A 20,445-nucleotide genomic window follows, 5' to 3' on the forward strand; every position below is an offset into this window, starting at 1 on the left:
TGCCGTTCCACACCCGTAAGACCGTAAGTCATTAATGACATACTTTTTTTTTGTGGGTGAAATACACCTTTAACTCCAACTTTTGTTAATAAACGCCTCATTACTGCTTATAATAAGTTAGTAAGGTAGTTGTTACAGTTAAGAATTGGGTATGATTAAAGGGATTCATGCATTATATGACTGACCGACTGCAACGGTTGGAGTTAAAAAATCTTATTTTGTGTTCTACTGAAGAAACAATGTCAGCTATATATTGGATGCCCTGGGGGTAAGCAGATAAACATCACATTTTCATTGAGGTGAACTCTCCCTTTAAGGGATGTAGAATATGGTCATGCAGAATAAGGCATTAATATGTGCTTCATAAGTACTAATAATATCCTGTTAATATATCAGTATATCAGATCTTGGTGTTTTTGCTTGCAAAATGGATCAAAGAGTCAGCGAACGGCCTGTGGGCGGTCTGTCTGATACTGTGACTATTCCTTCACAGACAAACATCTAAATATGTTCACTTTACAATCTCAGAAAGATTACAAACATGAGCATCTCCTGTTCAGCAAGTACTGCTGTGCATCACTCAGATGTGCTGAAATGATACCCATACATTTACAGAACACTTCAACTAACACATGCATACACACACGAGCCCACACACACACACATTTACATCAGCATCTACCCAGATCGGCAGAGCTTGAAATTAAAGCTGGGAAACGACTCTATTAGGAGTGTAGTGCGTGTGAGAGTCACCTGCTTTATTAGACAGCTAATCCTGCTGTGTGTGTGTGTGTGTGTGTGTGTGTGTGTGTGTGTGTGTGTGTGTGTGTGTGTGTGTGGGTGTGGGTGTGTGTGTGTGTGGGTGGGTGTGGGTGGGTGGTATTTGGTTCCCATGAGGGAAACATCTTATAAATCACACTAAGTGATGTTTTTTCCAAATGAAAAAATGCAGAATGTTTCCTGTGATGGGTAGGTTTAGGGGCTGGGGCAGTGTAGTGGTAAAATACCCCCCGTGCCTGCTTGAGTTGTCAGTGTACGGCGAGCAGCTCTTCTGAGTACTTAAACAATCAAGACCTTAATATAGACATCAAATACTGAGGGAGCAACACTGATCTAATCAAACGACAAATGACTCACATTAAACTCCAATACAAAAGAAGCTAACAGGATAAACTGATAAAGACTGGCTTATGGGGAAGGAATTGTGTACAAAGTTAGAGAGAATGTAATACCTGTAGGTAAATAAAAAGAAAGTGACAGATCGTTACAAGCCTCTCATCTATGGGGATGTCCTCACCGAGTTTGACATGCATTTTATTTGACCTGAATAGCCTCTCATACAGTAGATAGAAATGACAAGGAGACTTCACTATACAGTATGACAGAAAAAAGACAATTAAACACTATTAAAATTACCCAGAGGAACAATTTATTGTTTAGAAGTTGCTTTTAAATTACTCAGGAGACCTGATATAGAGGAGGTCTGAGGTTTCTTAAATACTGTAAATATAAGTTTATGCTGTTCAGCATGTATACAAACAGACGGAGCTTGTCACACACTTTTCTGATAAGTTGTGATGATTGTGTTGTGCATCATTTTGGCCTTCAGTGTGGACAGGCAAATTGCTCGTTGGGGATCTTATTGTGTCAGGTTAGCACACAATGTTAAGGTGTGAAATGTATAAATTGCATAGGGCTTGGTATTTGAAATACTGTTGCAGCCTTTGCCAGCAATCAATGCAGTCCTCATCAGTACACACATCAACAAACACACACAGCCATAAACAGTGTGCTGTTAGACAGAGTAAGCTGTCAAACAAACAATCACTCACTTCATAAACCATCTGTTACTAGACAGACTATCTGCCTTTTGAATTCATCTCATAGAATAAAAATGTCCTATACATGTTGATGTCCAATGGGATATGTGTAGCTTCCCATTATCGCAAGCTTATTGTGTAAAAGGTTGGACTTTAAAAAATAAAATAATAATAATTTAACAAGAATTCATTAAATTTAACAAAAGTGACAGTAAAGACATTTTTAATGTTACAAAAGATTTCTATTTCAAATAAATGCTGTTCTTTTGAATTTTCTATTCTTCAAAGAGTCCTGAGAAAATAAAAATGATAAGGTATTTTAAATTGCAATAATAGTTTTATTACATCAAAAGCCTTTTTTCAGTAAAACAGTAAATTGGTAAAACTTAAGTATAAGTTTTCATTTGCTAACATTAGTCAATTATTATGGAAGCTTGTTTCCGCCACTAGAAAATAACATGGAAAAGTTTTTATCTCGCAATTATGACTTTTTTTTCCTCAGAATTGTGTGATATAATGTCGCAATTGTGTTATAAAGTGAGAATTTTGTATGTGTGTGGGGGGGGGGGGTATTTTCCCTTCAGAATTGGACTTACATTTATAAAAATACGAGTTTATGTTCTCAGTTAATTCTGAGAATTGTGAGATTTTGCATATTAAAGTAAAATGATCTTTAAATTGTTTTATTCTGTGGTGTAAACAAGCTTCCACACAACTCTGTTAGTTAACATTATCTAAAAATAAAAACATATTAATCTAAGTTCATTTTAATTGCAACATTTACTAATACATGATTAAAATCTGTTAATATTATACCTGAACTAACAAGAACTAACAATAAACTAAACATTTTAACAAATGTATTGCTCATTATTAGTTAATGCATTATCATTATAAAGTGTTACCAAAAAAATGTATAACATTTTTGAACGGAAGCGTATCATATGGTTTATATATTTAGTTCATAATAACTGATGTTCTTCTACTATAAATTTGATGCAGAGAGACTAGAGAACAGACGTCTAAAGCTCACCCGACTGGCCCTGTATCTCGTCTCTATGGTAACAGCAGGGTAGATTAGGCAGGGCTGTAAAGCGCCGGGGCGATTCCGACTGCCGTGATCGCGCAGGAACCCATGGGCAGGTCAAGGTGGAGATTTGCAGCATTGTGGTGCATCTGCTAGATTTTGCGCTGCATCTGAAAACAGATATTCAGGTCCTGGTGCGTCAGAGTTATCGTGAAATCTGAACTGACCCTGGTCTTATTATGAATGATTTATTGGTGCTCATTATTCCATGAATTTTGTCTTCATGCCTTTGTGAAAATGAAATGAAACTTGCTCCATCGTCCCTTGTTTTAACCGATGTCACCAAACTGTCTTATTTTTAAATCCGGTATACTGTTTCCCTGTGTCTTTTCTCACTGAATATCCTGAAGTTATGTTACAAATACAATAAATAAATAAAAATGTATGAGTCAACGTGTCATTGTTTGGCTCAGCCAGTGGCATAAGATTGGAAGAGGGGGGTCTTTTTCTTCATTTATCCTCTCAGTGCTGATAGATTTCTAACTGACCTCATGTTTTGTCCTTCTGTCCTGCAGTCTATCGATCCTGGCCAGCAGTTCACCTGGGAGAACTCCAACCTGGAGGTCAACAAGCCGAAGAACCGCTATGCAAACGTCATCGCTTATGATCACTCCAGAGTCGTGCTGACTCCTGTTGATGGTAAATTGAAAACACACACCTATATCATACTACTGTTCAAAAGTTTGGGCTCAGTAAGATTCAGTAAGAAGGTTTGAAAGACATCTCTTCTGGTCACCTGCACGACTGCATTTATTTGATCAAAAATAGTTTTATATTTTCATATTTCTTTTAATGTATTTGTTAACACTTAATTTTAAGGTTCAGTTATTAACTATTAAGTAGTTGCTTATTAGCATGCATATTACTAGGATATTGGCGGTTTATTAGAACTTATAAAGCACATATTAATGCCTTATTCTGCAGGACCTTGTTCTATACCCCTTAATCCCACCCAATACCTAAACTTAAGTGCTACAAAAACTACCTTTTTAACTATTTAACTATTTTAATAAGCAGTAAATTATGAGTATATTAAGGCAAAACTCGTAGTTAATAGTGAATATGTGTTGTGTATGTTATTCCAGCATGTTCTCCAACCAATACGCCTATATAGGTCGTTTGTCACTTCCTTGAAATACGACCCATAGGAGCGTTTACTAAAGTTACGGCCCTATCAAAAATATTTTAATTAATTAAATACGACGCACAGGAGCGTTTTCTAAAGTTGTGCTCCTATTGACAGCAGGACACTTTCATTTTAAAGCATTTTCCCTTTTATCTGCTTAATTTTTCATAATTTTTCACCTGCTTAATAGCTCAGTTGGTAAAGCATTGCACTATACATCAACAACATGTGATTATGCAGTCGTGAGTTCGATCCCAGGGAACACATGTCATGTGCTCATAAAGTGTGTATGCACTATAAATCACTGGGTAGGTTTAGGGATAGGGTGGGTGTAAATTAAAAAAATATATTTTTGCTAAATGGAAATATGACAAATGGTGGAAAAAAATCAGTTCATGACGTCGAACGTAACACGACACTGTCATTATTTTTAAGCCAGCTAGAGGGCGCATGACTTAAAACGTAAATATAAGTCGTAATAAGGTGCTTGAAAAATAACCTATAGAGTCGTATGTTTTTGGAGGACAGGTTGGTTATTCCAGTGAGGGCACAGCGCATTTTTCAGAAGCATTGCTGCTACTACAGTCGTCAGTGTCACACGATCCTTCAGAAATCCTTTCTTATTATTTCTTATTATTATCAATGTTGAAAACTTCTTGAAGGCCTTTATTTCTTTAAAACAAAATATTTCTGACCCCATACATTTGAACAGTGGACTAGTGTATGTAGCTTGACATCTGAAAATAAAGAGAGATTCAGCAATGACGAGTGTTCTGCACAGAATACACACCTACTGAATACTGTGAAAGGCCTTCAAGCCTTAAATCATGTGTGTTTATTAAATATTTTGGAAAATTTCAAAGGACTCTCAATGCTGTTTAACATATTTCAAAATATAATTAAAAAAACAGAATTGCATTGTGCACATTCCAAGTGAGCCTACCAAGGACATGTTTTGTACAACGTATGCTCAGTTATAGCATCCTTTCAATGTGCGTTAACCACAGGTGTACCGGGAAGTGACTACATCAATGGCAACTACATCGACGGCTACCGCAAGCAGAACGCCTACATCGCCACTCAAGGTCCTTTGCCTGAGACGCTCAGTGACTTCTGGAGGATGGTGTGGGAGCAGAGGACCAACACTATCGTCATGATGACCAGACTGGAGGAGAAGAGCAGGGTGAGATTTCACTCATCAACTCATGTTGTCTGATTCCTGCCCAAGAGTGAGAGATATGCTGCTGTTATATATATAATAGTACTTATGGAGGATATAGTTCACCCAAAAAATGAAAATTGTCATCATTTGCTCATCCTCAAGTCATTTGGTTAAATTTTAAAACAGAAGAGAAAGAGTCATACAGGTTTGGAATGCCAGATTAATTTTTGTGTCCCTTTTTTTAGATCAATGTTGAGCAAGTTACTTCCATAATGTAATCCATTATATATTACTTATACTATATTTACATTACAATATTACTGTCTTTGAATTGTAATGCCTTACACTACTTCTGCGCTACTTTTGAGTTACTTTCACCAAAATAACCACAGAAGTATGAATGCAAAATGCATCTGCTTATTATGCATCTAGTGGAGGAAGATTGTAATGGTATAATATTACCAACATTTTATTAGTAATTTGTTATATTACTGCGTTCCAGCAAAAAGTTTAACATTCCTGTAACGGTGTTAGTTTTGTAATGCTTTACTCCCAACATTGCTCTAGAGGATGTCAAAAAATATCCCAAGAGCCTTGTGAACACATGCATGTGGCCTGTCTGAGAATTATATAGAAAAGGAAGTGACCATAAGTGTCCTGTAGGTCTATAGAACAGGAAGTGATGTGTGTGCGTGTGTGTTTATGATAGGGAGGTGTTTCATGTTCTCTCCCCTACCGTGTGGCCAGATGGTCATTCTGGTTTTCCTCCACATGCTCAGTCACAAAATACATGCACATGAATGTGATATAATGTGCGCTTTCAGTCGCACTTTACTATGGGGAACACATATTCATTATTAACTAGGCCTCAATAAACTCCTAATTTACTGCTTATTAATAGTTAGTAAGGTTATTTTTGTAGCTTTTAAGCTTTGGTATTGTGTATAGGGATGTAGAATATGGTCATACAATACTAATAAATACTAATAAACCACCAATGTCCTAGTGAGAATTGCACCTTAAAATAAAGTGTTACCAAACATTCTATTTGAATTACGTACTTTGTGTTTCCATTTTTAATGCATTATAAAATAAATTAGATTAAGTTCTCTATATTTATACTGTATACTTTATGCTTTACAAAAATAACTTGATGTCATTCTAGAATACACACTAGAATACACCAAAATAGAAAGAGAATATACTGACTGAATTTGAAAAAATAACCCTTGGTATTATGTGCTTTCAATTACAGACTGGTCATACTCTATGTAGAAATTGAATGTTATTGTACATCCAGAAGCATCCTGCTGTGCTCTGTGTGAAAACACACAGATATACTTAAATGTGCTTACCGAAATGTAACAGGATTGTGTTCATTTCACAATAGGAAATGGCTTTATTACCTTCTAAACTCTCTTAAGATTTGAAAAAAGGCGTCAGGGATTTTTCAAAAAAATCTAATAAATAAAAGACAAAAAAATTAATATGACATTTTTTGGTAGCACATTATTTTACAGTGGCCTTGTTACATATGTTACATGTACTTACCACAGTAATAACTGTAAATTATGCATAATTACATGCAACTAACCCTAAACAAAACCCCAACCCTATAGTAAGTACATGGAGCTAATTAATATTATTCAGTACTTAAATATATGATTGCACTGTAACAATGACACCTTCACATAAAGTAGAACTCATTTTTTAGTTCATTCTTTTTAAGGTAAAATCTTTTATGGGTGGGTTGGATTTTTCAGCAGTTTTCATTAATTAGCTTGAACAAGTGCACAGATTGTACCTGTTCATTGTTTAGGTAGAACAGCAGTGTTTACCGAAGCCCAGATGGGTCACGCTAATGCATCTCAACCCCAGCAATACCGGTCATTACTAACACAGCCCTCTGTGTTCGGCGCGCGTGTGCATGCACACAGTATGTGACCCGTGTGCATTATCAGAGCCTGAGGTTCAGCCACCGTTCTGGACACTCTGTGGTGCGTGATGCCCTCATCTGCCCAAGCAGTGCCAGAGAAAGACCCTCAAGCCACACGGCCCTGTGTTAGATTCAGCTTGGCCTCCTCTCACCCGTCTGCTGTGGTCTTTAAAGCCTAAGCACAGTGTGAGTCCATGTGTGATGCGTTTGCGTGTGTGTGTTTGTGCTTGTAGGTGAAGTGTGATCAGTACTGGCCGAGCCGTGGAACAGAAACATACGGCATGATTCAAGTGTCCATGTTGGATACAGTGGAACTGGCCACCTACAGCGTCAGAACCTTCGCTCTCTATAAGGTCTGTGTGTGTTTATAGATGATTAATAGATGAAAAAACTTAATTTATTTCACTTTTTTCAGTCAAACCCAAATTTATTCTGACACCTTGAACATTTTCTCTCATTATCACAGTTTATTTGCTTTATCACAATTAGACCAAGCAATGCTTCATTTTGTACAGTTTGTGGTGTAAAAGGTCGCATTAGCAGTTAAAGAAAAAACCCTTCAGAGGTGGTGAATAGTAGCTGGCTATTTTTCTAAACATGGTCAGGTCAAAGGCTCATGTCTATCAATTTTACTGGAAGTCACTGTATTTTGTGCTCTCCTCACTTACGTAAATGAACTATAGTGTCCTGCACCCACTAGAACAAAATGATATCTGGTGTCTAAATAATTCATGGTTTGATGACTGTATTTCTGTATTCAGGCCTTCCAAAAAACAAAATAATAATAACAATAATAATGTAATGAAAACTACTTTTAGATGTTAATTTTGATTCAAATTTGAAGCTCAGTTAGATACGCTGCATTCACACAAATGAATGAAACTTTTCTGCTCATTAATTCTAGAAAAGTCTTTTTTGTGATGTTGAGGCATCAGACAGCAGAACTGAATAAATGAACCTGGAAATAGTTCCATAAAAACATCCAAATTTAATTAGTAGTACAAGATGAAACTCCCTCTTGGTAATTTTGATTCTGCTAGAGTACTAGTTGCCACCATTTCCCAAATAGAAAAGGATTTTATGACAGGCATTAAAAATTGTATCGTTATTAAAAAATAATGTATTATATTTACTTTATTTAGCATTTTTAATTGGTTTCTCTATTTCACAGTTTATGATGAAGAAAGTTACACCACAAGGCATTTTACCCAAGTCATTTTTGTTTTTAAATTAGAAGATTACAGTAAATGAGTCAAATTGTGCCCTTTTGTAGCATTTCCCCCTTTTTGTCCCTTTGTACTGCTGCCCATTTATACTGTCAGTCAAGGTTGAAAAAATCAGTTGCCATAACCAATGTTTTGCTGTTTAGTTTGTGGTATATTATAAGTAAAATCCTTTTTGTTCATCATTTATCTCCTTGAATCTGTTCTAATAGAACGGCTCTAGTGAGAAACGGGAAGTTCGGCAGTTCCAGTTTATGGCCTGGCCGGATCACGGCGTTCCCGAATACCCTACACCAATTTTAGCCTTTCTACGCAGGGTCAAGGCCTGCAACCCACCTGACGCCGGTCCTATGGTGGTTCACTGCAGGTAGATCATGATCGCGGCGCACATATCTGCAAGTGTGCACATGCATCTGTGAATTCAATCTAAATGTGAGATTTCCCTTGTGTTTTTCCACGGAAGCGCTGGAGTGGGTCGGACGGGCTGTTTTATCGTAATAGAGGCCATGCTCGAGCGGATGAAGCACGAGAAGTCAGTGGATATCTATGGTCACGTGACCTGCATGCGCGCTCAGAGGAACTACATGGTGCAGACGGAAGATCAGTATATCTTCATCCACGAGGCCCTGCTGGAGGCAGCCACCTGCGGGAACACGGAGGTCCCGGCACGGAGCCTGTACACACACATCCAGAAACTCACGCAGGTGTCGCCCGGAGACGCCGTCACCGCCATGGAACTGGAGTTTAAGGTCAGAAACATACTCGGACACACATATTCTTGTATATCTTCCTAACCCAGCACGACACAACAGGGTTCCAGTGTCAGTTCTTTTCTCTTCACTGAAAGCAAAACACTGCACAAAGGTACAAAATCACAGCCGGTCAGAACGGATTTGATGTTTAGGATACAGCTCTATGAAACTGAATTTTGGATCAGTAAGATGGTCAACACAATGCCTCAAAATCAAAAAATAATGACATGCAGCAGCCTGATCTGCTGGAGGTTTGATTTCGCCCTGCAACTCAGTCTGGAAACCTGTAAATTAATTTCTTCTGCTTCTGTTACACTTTAGTGGGAACCAATCACAGACTGTCTTTTCCACCTGGTGCGCTATTGACAGATGACAGATAGAGAAGTGATGGGCTGTTCCCGTTGTTCATGCCTCATGTGGTCTGATTGGTTGAAGGACTATCCAACTGCATACAGTGTCATTTAAATAATGCTCGTTTATCAAACCTCTTGTGCAGTAGAAAATACAGAGCAGACTCCCCAGACCAATGTTCAATCTTAAATGGAGCTTGGTCTGGTGATAGCAAGACAAGACATGCAGTTGAATAGAATGGGAAAAAAATCGCCACAAAATCTTTTTTCAAGTTGAACTTTTAACCTTAGATGGTTTTTTAAACATATGCGGCTCTCTTGTGCGAGATGTACATCAAAGATGTACATCTAGCATGTTTACATAGAAAATAATGGAAAAGCAACAGAGAAAGAGCATTCTGTGTGTAGAAAAACACCTTGGTTTTTATTTAAAATGCAACAAATATTCAAAATTCGAATTTTAATTTGACAGCCGTAATGGACATTGAAATTCTTTGCAGAAACATCCTTACGAAAGCAAAGGCACACACATTTTAATTTTACTAATACGTTGGGAGCTAATGGAGAAGCTGACAGCCTGTGTCTGTGACTGGTGAGAGTTTGAAGTGCTGCTGGGCTTTAACATACAACAGCTGTCCTCAGAGACGCTTCACAGCCCGAATTATGAGGCTTAGAGATGATCATTATAGATGCGTAGAGGATGTAATCAGATTTTAAATGCTTAATGTTGTGAAGAATCATGTGATCGGAGCTGTGTGTAGACACATTTGGGTTTTCCTGCACAACATGAGAATGACTTTAATGGGCTGTTTTTTTCCCATGATGCTTCCTGTTGATATGCTGGAATTCAAAGAGCACGTTTCATTTGAAGATTGAGAACAAAGCCAATCAAAACATTTATTTTCTGCCAAAGAAAGACGTCAAATGTTGACAGTGGAAAAACTGCTTTTGAGTTCAGATCATTTCTGTGCTATGAATACTTGAATCTTAACTTCTGAACCCAGAGCATTGCTTTCTTTTCAGGAATTAATGATTGGTGCTGACTCTAATATTTAAAACAGATTATAACACATTATAATGAAGCCAATTAAGATGTTTGGGGTCAGTATGGTTTTTATTATGTTTTTAAAGTCTCTTCTTTTCAACTAGGCTGCATTTGTTTTATGAAAATACAGAAAAACAGGAATATTGTGCAATATTGTTATTATTTAAAAGAACTGTTTTCTATTTGAATATATTTTTTATACATGATTTATTCCTGCGATCATTACTCCTGTCTTCTGTGTCACATGATCCTTTGGAAATCATTCTAATATGATGAATTACTGCTCAAGAAACATTTCTGATTATTAATAATGTTGAAAATTAATAGAAAGTTCAAAAGAACAGCTAGCATTTATTTGAAATAGAAATATTTTGTAACATTATAAATGTCTTTATTGTTACTTTTGGTCAATTTATTGCATGGCTCCTGAATAAAAGTATTCATTTGTTTTATTTACAGACCCCAAACTTTTGAACGGCAGTGTGTATCGATCTGTTTCACAATTTCAGAGCAATATGAATGTGTTCCATGTCTTTTCTCACTCCAGAAACTGGCCAACTCTAAAGCACACACCTCCAGATTCATCAGCGCTAGTCTGCCGTGCAACAAATTCAAGAACCGACTGGTTAACATCATGCCCTTCGAGTCCAGCCGTGTGTGTCTGCAGCCAATCAGAGGGGTGGAGGGGTCCGACTACATTAACGCCAGCTTCATCGATGGATACAGGTACGTGCGTGTGAGCAGCAGGGTTGTGCAACTGCAATTCTGAAAATTCCTCTTCCTGTCATTTCACTTCCACATCCTGTGCTGAGGCCAACTTAATTCCAACTCCTGAACTGAAAGGGAGACAGATCTTAAATTCAGAATATTGCCTAAAGTCATAAACAGAGATCTAAGAGCCAATTGAGAGCAACTGTGACTCAGGCTCTGGAGAAATCGGATAAAACATGGCGTGCTCTTCTGAAGCGATGCTGCTGCCATGAACGCCAGCGAGTCTCTCTGTCACTGTCCCCAGTCTCTTTGACTCCTGCTGGATGTGACAGCTCAGAGTCATGGCCCATCTCGGAAGTGTGTCTACTGCCTTTGTGCTGCTAGTTGTCAGGACAAATTGTTCTTATTGGCAGGACTGTCCATAACTGGAGCGCTATCAGCACTGGGGAATCAGAGCGGCCCTGCGGCCACGAGCTGACAGGTGATGAACACAGTTCAGTGGACAAATTAAAGGATTACCCGTCATGAGGAGTCCGGTCTCCATACAGCGTTCAATCTATCACAGACACACACACAGATAAACGCTCCGCAGACGGCAGTGGGTTTGTGTCCAGCCCACCACTGAGAATTCCATGGGGGTTCTGTATTTATATAGATTTCTATATTTCCGACCTGAATTATGACCCACGTGAATTGCAAAGGCTGAGATTTAAATATATATATATAGTCTGATGTGTTGTGTGTTTCAGAGTGAAGCAGGACACAGTGTTTATTTACACGTGAGCAGCTCATGATTCAATGTTTTCAGTGTCTTGGAGCGGCTCGGGTCGCAGTAAACGCTGCTGAACACAAAATCTTCTCTGCCAACGTATCATGCATTAAAATGCAACATGGACTAGCCATCTTCACAAATATTTGCTTATGTTTTTCAGATTTAAGATCTCCCTGCATTTTTTACGGCAAAATAAAGGCTCTGTAGCTTTTTTTTATAGCCACAAATATTAATATTGTAATTTTACTGTTATTCTATAAAATAAAATTACTATTATTAAATAATAATAAATTGCTTTTTATTTTACAGTGCAGTTTCTTTTTATGATTTAAATAATAATAGTAATAGTAGTATACATATTAAGTACATGCTTATTTTGTAAGCAATGACTACACTCTAAAAAAATGCTGGGTTAAAACAACTCAAGTTGGGTTGAAAATGGACAGACCCAGAAATCGGGTTGTTTGAACCCAGTAAATGGACCCATTCAAGCAACCCAATTTCTGGGTTTGTCCATTTTTAACCCAACTTGAGTTGTTTTTAATCCAGCATTATTTAGAGTGTATTCATATCACTTTTTCTTGCAATACAGTATGTTCAGTGGATTGTGCAGTTTCCTGTGAATGAAAAACGGAAAAATGTATATTAAAATTGCATTATCTAAGACAGTGCAACCTACTCAGTTGACCATACAGTCTCATATGTGTCATATAAAATATCCCATCTCTGTGACTGTAGGCTTTAGGATGCATTGATTCATTGCAACTTTCTGCCGCAGCGAACGTTTGCAGCAAATATCCGTGCTCGATAGTAATAATACTTAAATAATGCACACAATCAAATGTGAAGTACTTCCTTTGTTGCTGAGGGGTCATGTAAGGTGGAGGGATGGAGGTGTGTCAAGAATCTATGCTCATTATTGGCCCTTAATCAAATTAACGACCAATCAAAGAGCTCCCACTGCATCTGCTGCCGTACTGAAGTGTAAACAGCGTAATTGGCAGTAATCGTGTTTGTAATGAAGGACAGAGGGAGAAGGGCTTTCACATGCTTTTAGCTTGATGAGCGTGAGCGTGAGCGTGTGTGTGTGTGTGTGTGTGTGTGTGTGTGTGTGTGTGTGTGTGTGTGTGTGTGTGTGATGGGTGGGGGGCAGCAATTTTGCTTCTTGTCATTTAGAGAACAAATGAGGCTCTATCACACCTGTGGGATGTTTGTGTGTAGATCAGGGATCCCTCTTTCTCTGCCTCTCTCGCTCTCTCAGCCCTGCAGAGGCTTCCCTTCAGCATATGTTGGATGAATGTGGTTTACTCCCAGCATGCCCTGTTTGAAGATGCGTTCAAGCATTCAGTGATTTTGCAGCGACGAAAAGGAGCTGAAGAAAGGAGAGTCCGCAACTGTGATCATTGGAAATGTGGGCGTGTGTATCAAGTGATGCTACATTTTATGCAAATGAGCAGCTATGTGACGAGCCAACCAGTGGAAGACGGTGAATCATTGTAAGACACTATAGTCCAGTTTAAGCAAGACAGAAAAGTTTGTTTCTTTGAGTGATTTCACTGTTCTGTATGACTTGTTTTTCCCACATTGATGCATAATATTTATGTGTAAGATATAGCCACAACAATATCACCTCACCATTATATAAAAATAGATCAAAAAGTTCATCAAAACAATCTTTGAGAAAGCCTGGCCAAAAGTTTTAAGTGTAGTTTTTGATGGATGGATGGATGGATAATTCAATACCTTCCGCTCTAGAATATGTAGAAAAAAAGAAAGGACATTTAACCAGCAGCAGGACCAACAGTACAGCCTCTGTGAGAGACCTGCGGTGATAAAATCACTGTAAGAGAAAGAGGCCGCAGAAGGTGGATTAGGCATTTCCTCCACTTGTTCAAGCACAGCAGAGATGCATTTGCTTAGTTTATCTCAAAAGAAACCTTCAGCAGAGACCTGGGGATCTCACAGCATGACATCCAAATAAGCGCTGGAAGCGTCTGCTAGCGTCCCTGCCTACGCTGCCAAACGTGACAGAGTTTGAGTGATCTGAAGCTCTGCTACCTTCACAACACAATCATGTCTCTCTGTCTTCCTCACCTGTCTCACACTCTCTCATTCGTTCTCTGTTCATTGTTTCCTCTCTCACTTCCTTTTTATCTCCTCCTCCGTCTATCTAATGCCTTTCTGATGATAGTCACGGAGCCGCAGCGCCTCCTGCTGTTAGATTAGAGCAATCGCTCCTCCTGTCACTACAGAAGCTGTGTAGTATATGAACTGGAGAGAACTGTTTGTTAGCTTTCTGTGTGTTTATAAACTGTATCTTCATGTGTTGTTCCTGCAGGCAGCAGAAGGCGTATATCGCCACACAAGGTCCTCTGTCTGAAACCACAGAGGACTTCTGGAGGATGCTTTGGGAGCACAACTCCACCATCGTGGTGATGCTGACAAAGCTCAGAGAGATGGGACGGGTGAGTTATGACAGATTCTCACATTCCTGCACACGGCAATGTGAATTGCTCTTTGAAGCCCATTTTACTTCTGTAATGTGATTCAGAGTAAAACAAGATATTCAACAAGGCACTTGACTGTATCCGTTGGGAAATGATAGGGTTGTGAAAAGTGCCTGAATTTTGATGTCCTGTTGACTTTAAAGGGATAGTTCAACCAAAAATGTAAATTTTGTCATCATTTACCCACTCTCGTGTCATTCCAAACGCGTTTGTTCAAAGACTTTGTTCATCTTCTGAACACAAATGAAGATACGTTTTATGAAACCTGACAGATTTCTGTCCCTCTGTTGACAGCTACGCAACTATCCCTTTGATGCTTCAAAAAGTTCATAAAGAGATTGTGAAATGAATCCATATGAATTGAGTGTTTTAGTCAAAATTTTCTAAAGAGATTCAATCTTTTTATATGATGAACAGATTGAGATTGAATTTAGTCTTTTATTCACATATAAACATTCACCAACTCACACATTAGTTGTGGTATGGAAGCTCAAGCATGCTCACCTGATCTGCGACAACCAATGAGGTTCATTCTCGTGTTGCACTGCACATTTGAGCTTTAGCAAGAACCAATGAGATTCATTCTCATTTGTCAATCAAGCAGATTCAGTTGAGCTTCCGTTTATGTTCGCTGATTGTTTATATGTGAATAAAATGCCTAAATAATTTAGTGTCACTCTGAGAAAATTTGAACTTAACCGCTCAATTCATATGGATTAGTTTTACAATCTTATAATGAACTTTTTGAAGCATCAAAGTTGTAGTTGCGTTGTTGTCAATGGAGGGACACAATAGTGCGCAACAGATTGTGATTGACAAATATCTTATCTTGTATAATGTGTGGTCAGTACAGCTGCTCCTTATACACAGAGATTTCGTGATCACGGATAGTGAAAGTGCATTTCAAGTTCAAGGGATTTCAGTACCCTGCATATTGATAGCGGCTCCCCGAAACCACAAATTCTATACAATATAATTAATTACCCAACTATATAATTACAAAATAATAGAAATATGTAATTTCCTTTCCGAACATAGTATCTGGCTTCAGGCACATCCCTATTCAAAACAGTAACAAAAACTACAATAGTACATCACTAGTACTAATATAACAGTGCTTTGAGACAGCACAACTCAGAACAACTCCATTCATTCTGTAGTGTCAAAGATTTTTGACTGTTTTTGCTTACATTTTAACTTAATTTCCGTGACACCTTGCAACACTTTTGCATTTTAGCAACAAAACATGAAGTTTATTGAAACGTGAAGAAGTAGTTACTCATAAAAGTGGCTTTGTATGCATGTGATTGTGCATTAGTCTATTCATGATCAGGGAAAATATGTGTATGTGCAGCTTCAGTAAGCAAAATATTTACATGTATCTGCTTTCTTATTCATTTAAGATATTTTTTTTGTGTGCGTGTGTGTGTGTGTGGGGGGGGGGGGGGTAATAATATCTGCATCCCAAATTATCTGAACTTGCAGAAGCTATTTTGTGATATTTGCAGCATTTTTTTTTTGTTTTGAAATAAAAACCAAACACTAATCATCATGTAGTTATTCAATTATATTAGTGACAGTAAAAGTACAATTACTGCAAAACATGTTGTGCATAATTACTGAAATCAATTATAGTCCAGCATTTGAACACCCCTTCAGGTTAATGTTTTTATGATGAAAAATTGTGGAACTGTGCAAAAATCCAAGCTGCCACAAATAATGTGAGGCTCTATTATATTTGCATTAATTCTTGCAATTGCAAGATCGCAAAATCCTCCGGAGGGATTTAAGGTGTAGCAAATAATAATAAAATAAACATGCAATGTGGATGTTTATTTGAGGAAAAACTGCTGCAATTACTACAAGAAAATACTGTTATTCTTGAATGACAATGAATATTAATGATGCTGAAATCAGCTTGTATGCTGGCCTCCGGCTGTCGTGCTACAACAAAAGAGAAAAAACGTAAAAATCACAAAAAAATTGTTTGGAACAAAGCAATTAAGTGTGAACCACTCTTATAACCGTGTGTGTTCTGCTCCACAGGAGAAGTGTCATCAGTACTGGCCTGCAGAGAGATCTGCACGCTACCAGTAATTTGTCGTGGACCCCATGGCTGAATACAACATGCCACAGTACATCTTACGAGGAGTTTAAATTCACAGACGCAAGGGTGAGTTCAGGAGACACGACCGCATGACTTCAGCTGTGATGAGTCTTTGAAATACACTCTACAACACTCTCCCTCTCTCTCTCTCTCTCTCTCTCTCTCTCTCTCTCTCTCTCTCTCTCTCTCTCTCTCTCTCTCTCTCTCTCTCTCTCTCTCTCTCTCTCTCTCTCTCTCAGGATGGACAGTCTAGGACGATCCGCCAGTTTCAGTTCACCGATTGGCCAGAACAAGGCGTGCCAAAGACAGGGGAGGGCTTTTATGATTTCATTGGCCAAGTCCACAAAACCAAGGAACAGTTTGGACAGGACGGACCAATTAGCGTTCACTGCAGGTGAGGAGCAGAATGGAACGAGCACAGTTGAGCGTGTGTGTGTGTGTGTGTGTGTGTGTGTGTGTGTGCGCGCATTTTTTTTGTGACATTATGAGGACACAAATGTATATAATAACATGGGTATGACACAGGTATAACAGGAGAGGGTGAAATATAAAGACATTACCCAAGTCCCCACTTTTCAAAAGGCTTATAAATCATACAGGATGAGTTCTTTAAAATGCAGAATGTTACCTGTGATGGGTAGGTTTAGGGGCAGGGGCAGTGTAAGGGGATAGAAATACGGTTTGTACGGTATAAAAACCATTACGCCTATGGAATGTTCACATATGTCACAAAAACAAGTGTGTGTGTGTGTGTGTGTGTGTGTGTGTGTGTGTGTGTGTGTGTGTGTGTGTGTGTGTGGTGTGTGTGTGTTGTGTGTGTGTGTGTGTGTGTGTGTGTGTGTTCCTTGTTTGGCAATTCTTGTGAGGACACAAATGTCCTCACTTATTTAGTAAAATATGAAAATGACTCATTAGTGAGGACATTGGACTGGTCCTCGCTTGTTAAAAAGGCATATAAATTGGCCAACACAAATTTTTATTTAAATCTGTTGTTTGCACATGTTTCTGTGATGGATGGGTGGGTTTAGGGATAGAGGTCTGGTTAGGGATAGAATGTCCAAAATGTCAAAACTTATTGGATACATTTAAGAGCTCACTTTGTATCTGTAAATGGGTCAATAATATTTTTTGTTTTTGAAATAAACTAATACTTTAGTACAGTAAATTTATGTTTTTGTTTCTTCAGCATCAAATCATCATATTAGAATAATTTCTGAAGGATCATGTGACTGGAGTAATGATGCTGAAGATTCAGCTTTGATCAATTAATGAATTACTACTATACTATATATTTTAAAATTGTAATAATATTTCACACTATTACTGTATTTTATATGCAAAACAGTAGATTTTGTATGTGTGTGCTAAACTGCTCTCTCTCTCTCTCTCTCTCTCTCTCTCTCTCTCTCTCTCTCTCTCTCTCTCTCTCTCTCTCTCTCTCTCTCTCTCTCTCTCTCTCTCTCTCTCTCTCTCTCTCTCTCTCTTCTCTCTCTCTCTCTCTGTCTCAGTGCTGGTGTCGGCAGAACAGGAGTCTTCATCACTTTAAGTATTGTTCTGGAGCGGAAGGATGTATGAAGGGTGGTAGACATGTTCCAGACCATAAAAACACTCCGCACGCAGAGACCTGCCATGGTACAGACGGAGGTAAGCTCACACAAACTCAAAATGAACTGAAACTTCAACTGAAACGTACAATTTCTCATGCAAATCAATGAGAACGTTTTTAGGTAAAGTGTTAGTTCAAGCTCTTCAGGACGTTTTAGTCTCTGCTGCAATGTTTAAAAGATGACCTATTATGCCCTTTTTCAAAGTCTCGGTTTTATTTTGGGCTCAAGTACAATTGGTTTTCATGCCTAAACGTGTTTAAAAAACATATTCTTTTTCTCATATTTGACATTGTTGCAGCTGTCAGTAACACTCTTTTGTGTATACCTTTGGTTGTGACCAAAATTGTGACATTTCAGAAAGTTACCCATTACCCATACAGAGATTAACTCCCTTTGGTAGGACTTTGTGCTTTGTAACTTTGCAGACTTTTTTCATGCTCAAAATAGCAACATTACACACTACATAAATATGAACGTGTAAAAAAGCATAATAGGATCCCTTTAACAGTGTGTGTCCGTGTGTACAGGACCAGTACCAGCTGTGCTACAGAGCAGCTCTGGAGTACCTGGGCAGCTTCGATCACTATGCAACGTAACCACTCCCAGAACGCCTCAGACCGCCACATCCGGAGAGCCGCCGCTTCCTTCTGAGCCATAGTCATCCTACCTATTCAGTCACCACAGCTGGAGGGAGAAAGAGAGACTGACAAACAGACAGAGAGAAGAGGGATATCGGAAGAGAGGAGACATCACAGGACGACTTTCACTGGAATCACTGCAATCCTGTTCCTCTCTCTGAAAACAGCAACAAAAGCTTCATTCTGGTCTCTAATGCACAGCTCCTGTCTCTGTATTACCGTACTGCTTTATTTTTATGATCATCATCATCGGCCATTGTTTTTATTATTATCATTACTATTATTATTATTGTATCATCAGTACGATCTGTCAGAAAATACAATATTTGTATCATTTATGCTGATCATCGAATATCTAAGGGGATCTTTTTATTCTTATTGTTTTCTTATATTATTATTATTATTCATATGTAATGTTTTCGTATATGTTCAATTATTTTTTAGCACATGTGGACATGTATTTTCACATGACCCAGGTTACTAATACTGTAAGAGGAGCATTCAGAGCTGCTGCTGATTTCTTACTTTTTATCATTATTATATTATAATGATCTACTTTTATTTGGGTGGGAAAGGGGGAACTTTTATAAAATAAATAAAAAATCAACCTTTTCACCTCCTGATACTTTATAAAACAGTATAATCAAGTATATTACACCTGAGTTAGCGACCTTGATGAACCTGCTGTCGTTAAGGACTAAACGGATGAGACGCGTGAATGCATTCAGACTCGTTCTGCTCTGAATAGAGGCATTTCTCGAACCCTTCCATTCCAAAGGCCTATCAAGTGAAAGAAAGACAAGAAAATGGTGTTCTTGCTGCCAATGCAAAGTCCTTGTTCCATGCCGGGTCAGCTGAAGTCAAAGGTCAACTCGTTCTGAACAGCCAGGCCTCGACCCGACAGACATGCCCATACATGTACAGCCGTCACGTATACCTCCAGAAGCACCTCTGCCATCAGAAGAGCAGCTGAAGCGGGAACATCTCCGGCAGAAAACAGCCGACAGAGGCTGGGAATCTAAAACCTCCCGAACTCTCCACATGTGGTATTAACGGCCATCTGATCATTTCTCACTGTGGCTCGTAAAGACAAATCTCCCGTAACGTCACGACAGCATCATTGGTCTGGAAATATGTGCATACTCAAGTGTTTCTTTCCTCCTATGGCCTGAGCACAAAGTAAGCTGAAAAATGCAGACATGGGAAGAATTCATTTGACTTTGTGTTCACATACAGATAAAAATGGCATTCAATCTGTTGTACAGGCAGTCTGTTTTCTATTTGTTAATAAAAAGGAGAGAGATATGTGTTAATAAAATGATTAATTGGGTTTTGTACACGTTTCTTGTGAGGCTTTGCTGTATCCTGGTTCCTTCAGCACATTTCCAGGGGAACAGATGGCTGGTCCCTCTCCAGTGTGTTTGTGTCCTTGCCAGAAAGCCAGATCTCTGCAGCCAAAGCTAGTCAGCCCATCGGCCATTGCAGTTTAATGTGAAGGCATGTGGACTGGATTGTGCCCGTTCCTAACGATTCATTAGTTGTGGAACACCTGGAGACTTCAGTCCTCCTCCAAAAACCCAGCTACCGGACAGGAAGGTTTGC

The 20,445-nt window shown here is 38.6% G+C and overlaps 1 protein-coding gene across 1 annotated transcript in view; it reads left to right on the forward strand.

Moving 5' to 3' along the window:
• Positions 1–18,163, forward strand: part of ptprfa (protein tyrosine phosphatase receptor type Fa) — a 246,360-nt gene extending 228,197 nt beyond the window's left edge. The window contains exons 26-35 of the mRNA XM_067458880.1: positions 3,423–3,546; positions 5,041–5,216; positions 7,365–7,484; positions 8,567–8,721; positions 8,818–9,103; positions 11,049–11,227; positions 14,323–14,449; positions 16,538–16,664; positions 16,838–16,992; positions 18,107–18,163. Of these exons, the coding sequence (XP_067314981.1) occupies positions 3,423–3,546; positions 5,041–5,216; positions 7,365–7,484; positions 8,567–8,721; positions 8,818–9,103; positions 11,049–11,227; positions 14,323–14,449; positions 16,538–16,588 (1,218 nt within the window). The 3' untranslated portion in view covers positions 16,589–16,664; positions 16,838–16,992; positions 18,107–18,163. The remainder of the gene's footprint in view (positions 1–3,422; positions 3,547–5,040; positions 5,217–7,364; positions 7,485–8,566; positions 8,722–8,817; positions 9,104–11,048; positions 11,228–14,322; positions 14,450–16,537; positions 16,665–16,837; positions 16,993–18,106) is intronic.
• The last annotated feature ends 2,282 nt before the right edge of the window (positions 18,164–20,445 follow it).

The sequence above is a fragment of the Pseudorasbora parva genome, chromosome 12, assembly GCF_024679245.1.
Source record: "Pseudorasbora parva isolate DD20220531a chromosome 12, ASM2467924v1, whole genome shotgun sequence".
NCBI classification, from domain to species: Eukaryota; Metazoa; Chordata; class Actinopteri; order Cypriniformes; family Gobionidae; genus Pseudorasbora; species Pseudorasbora parva.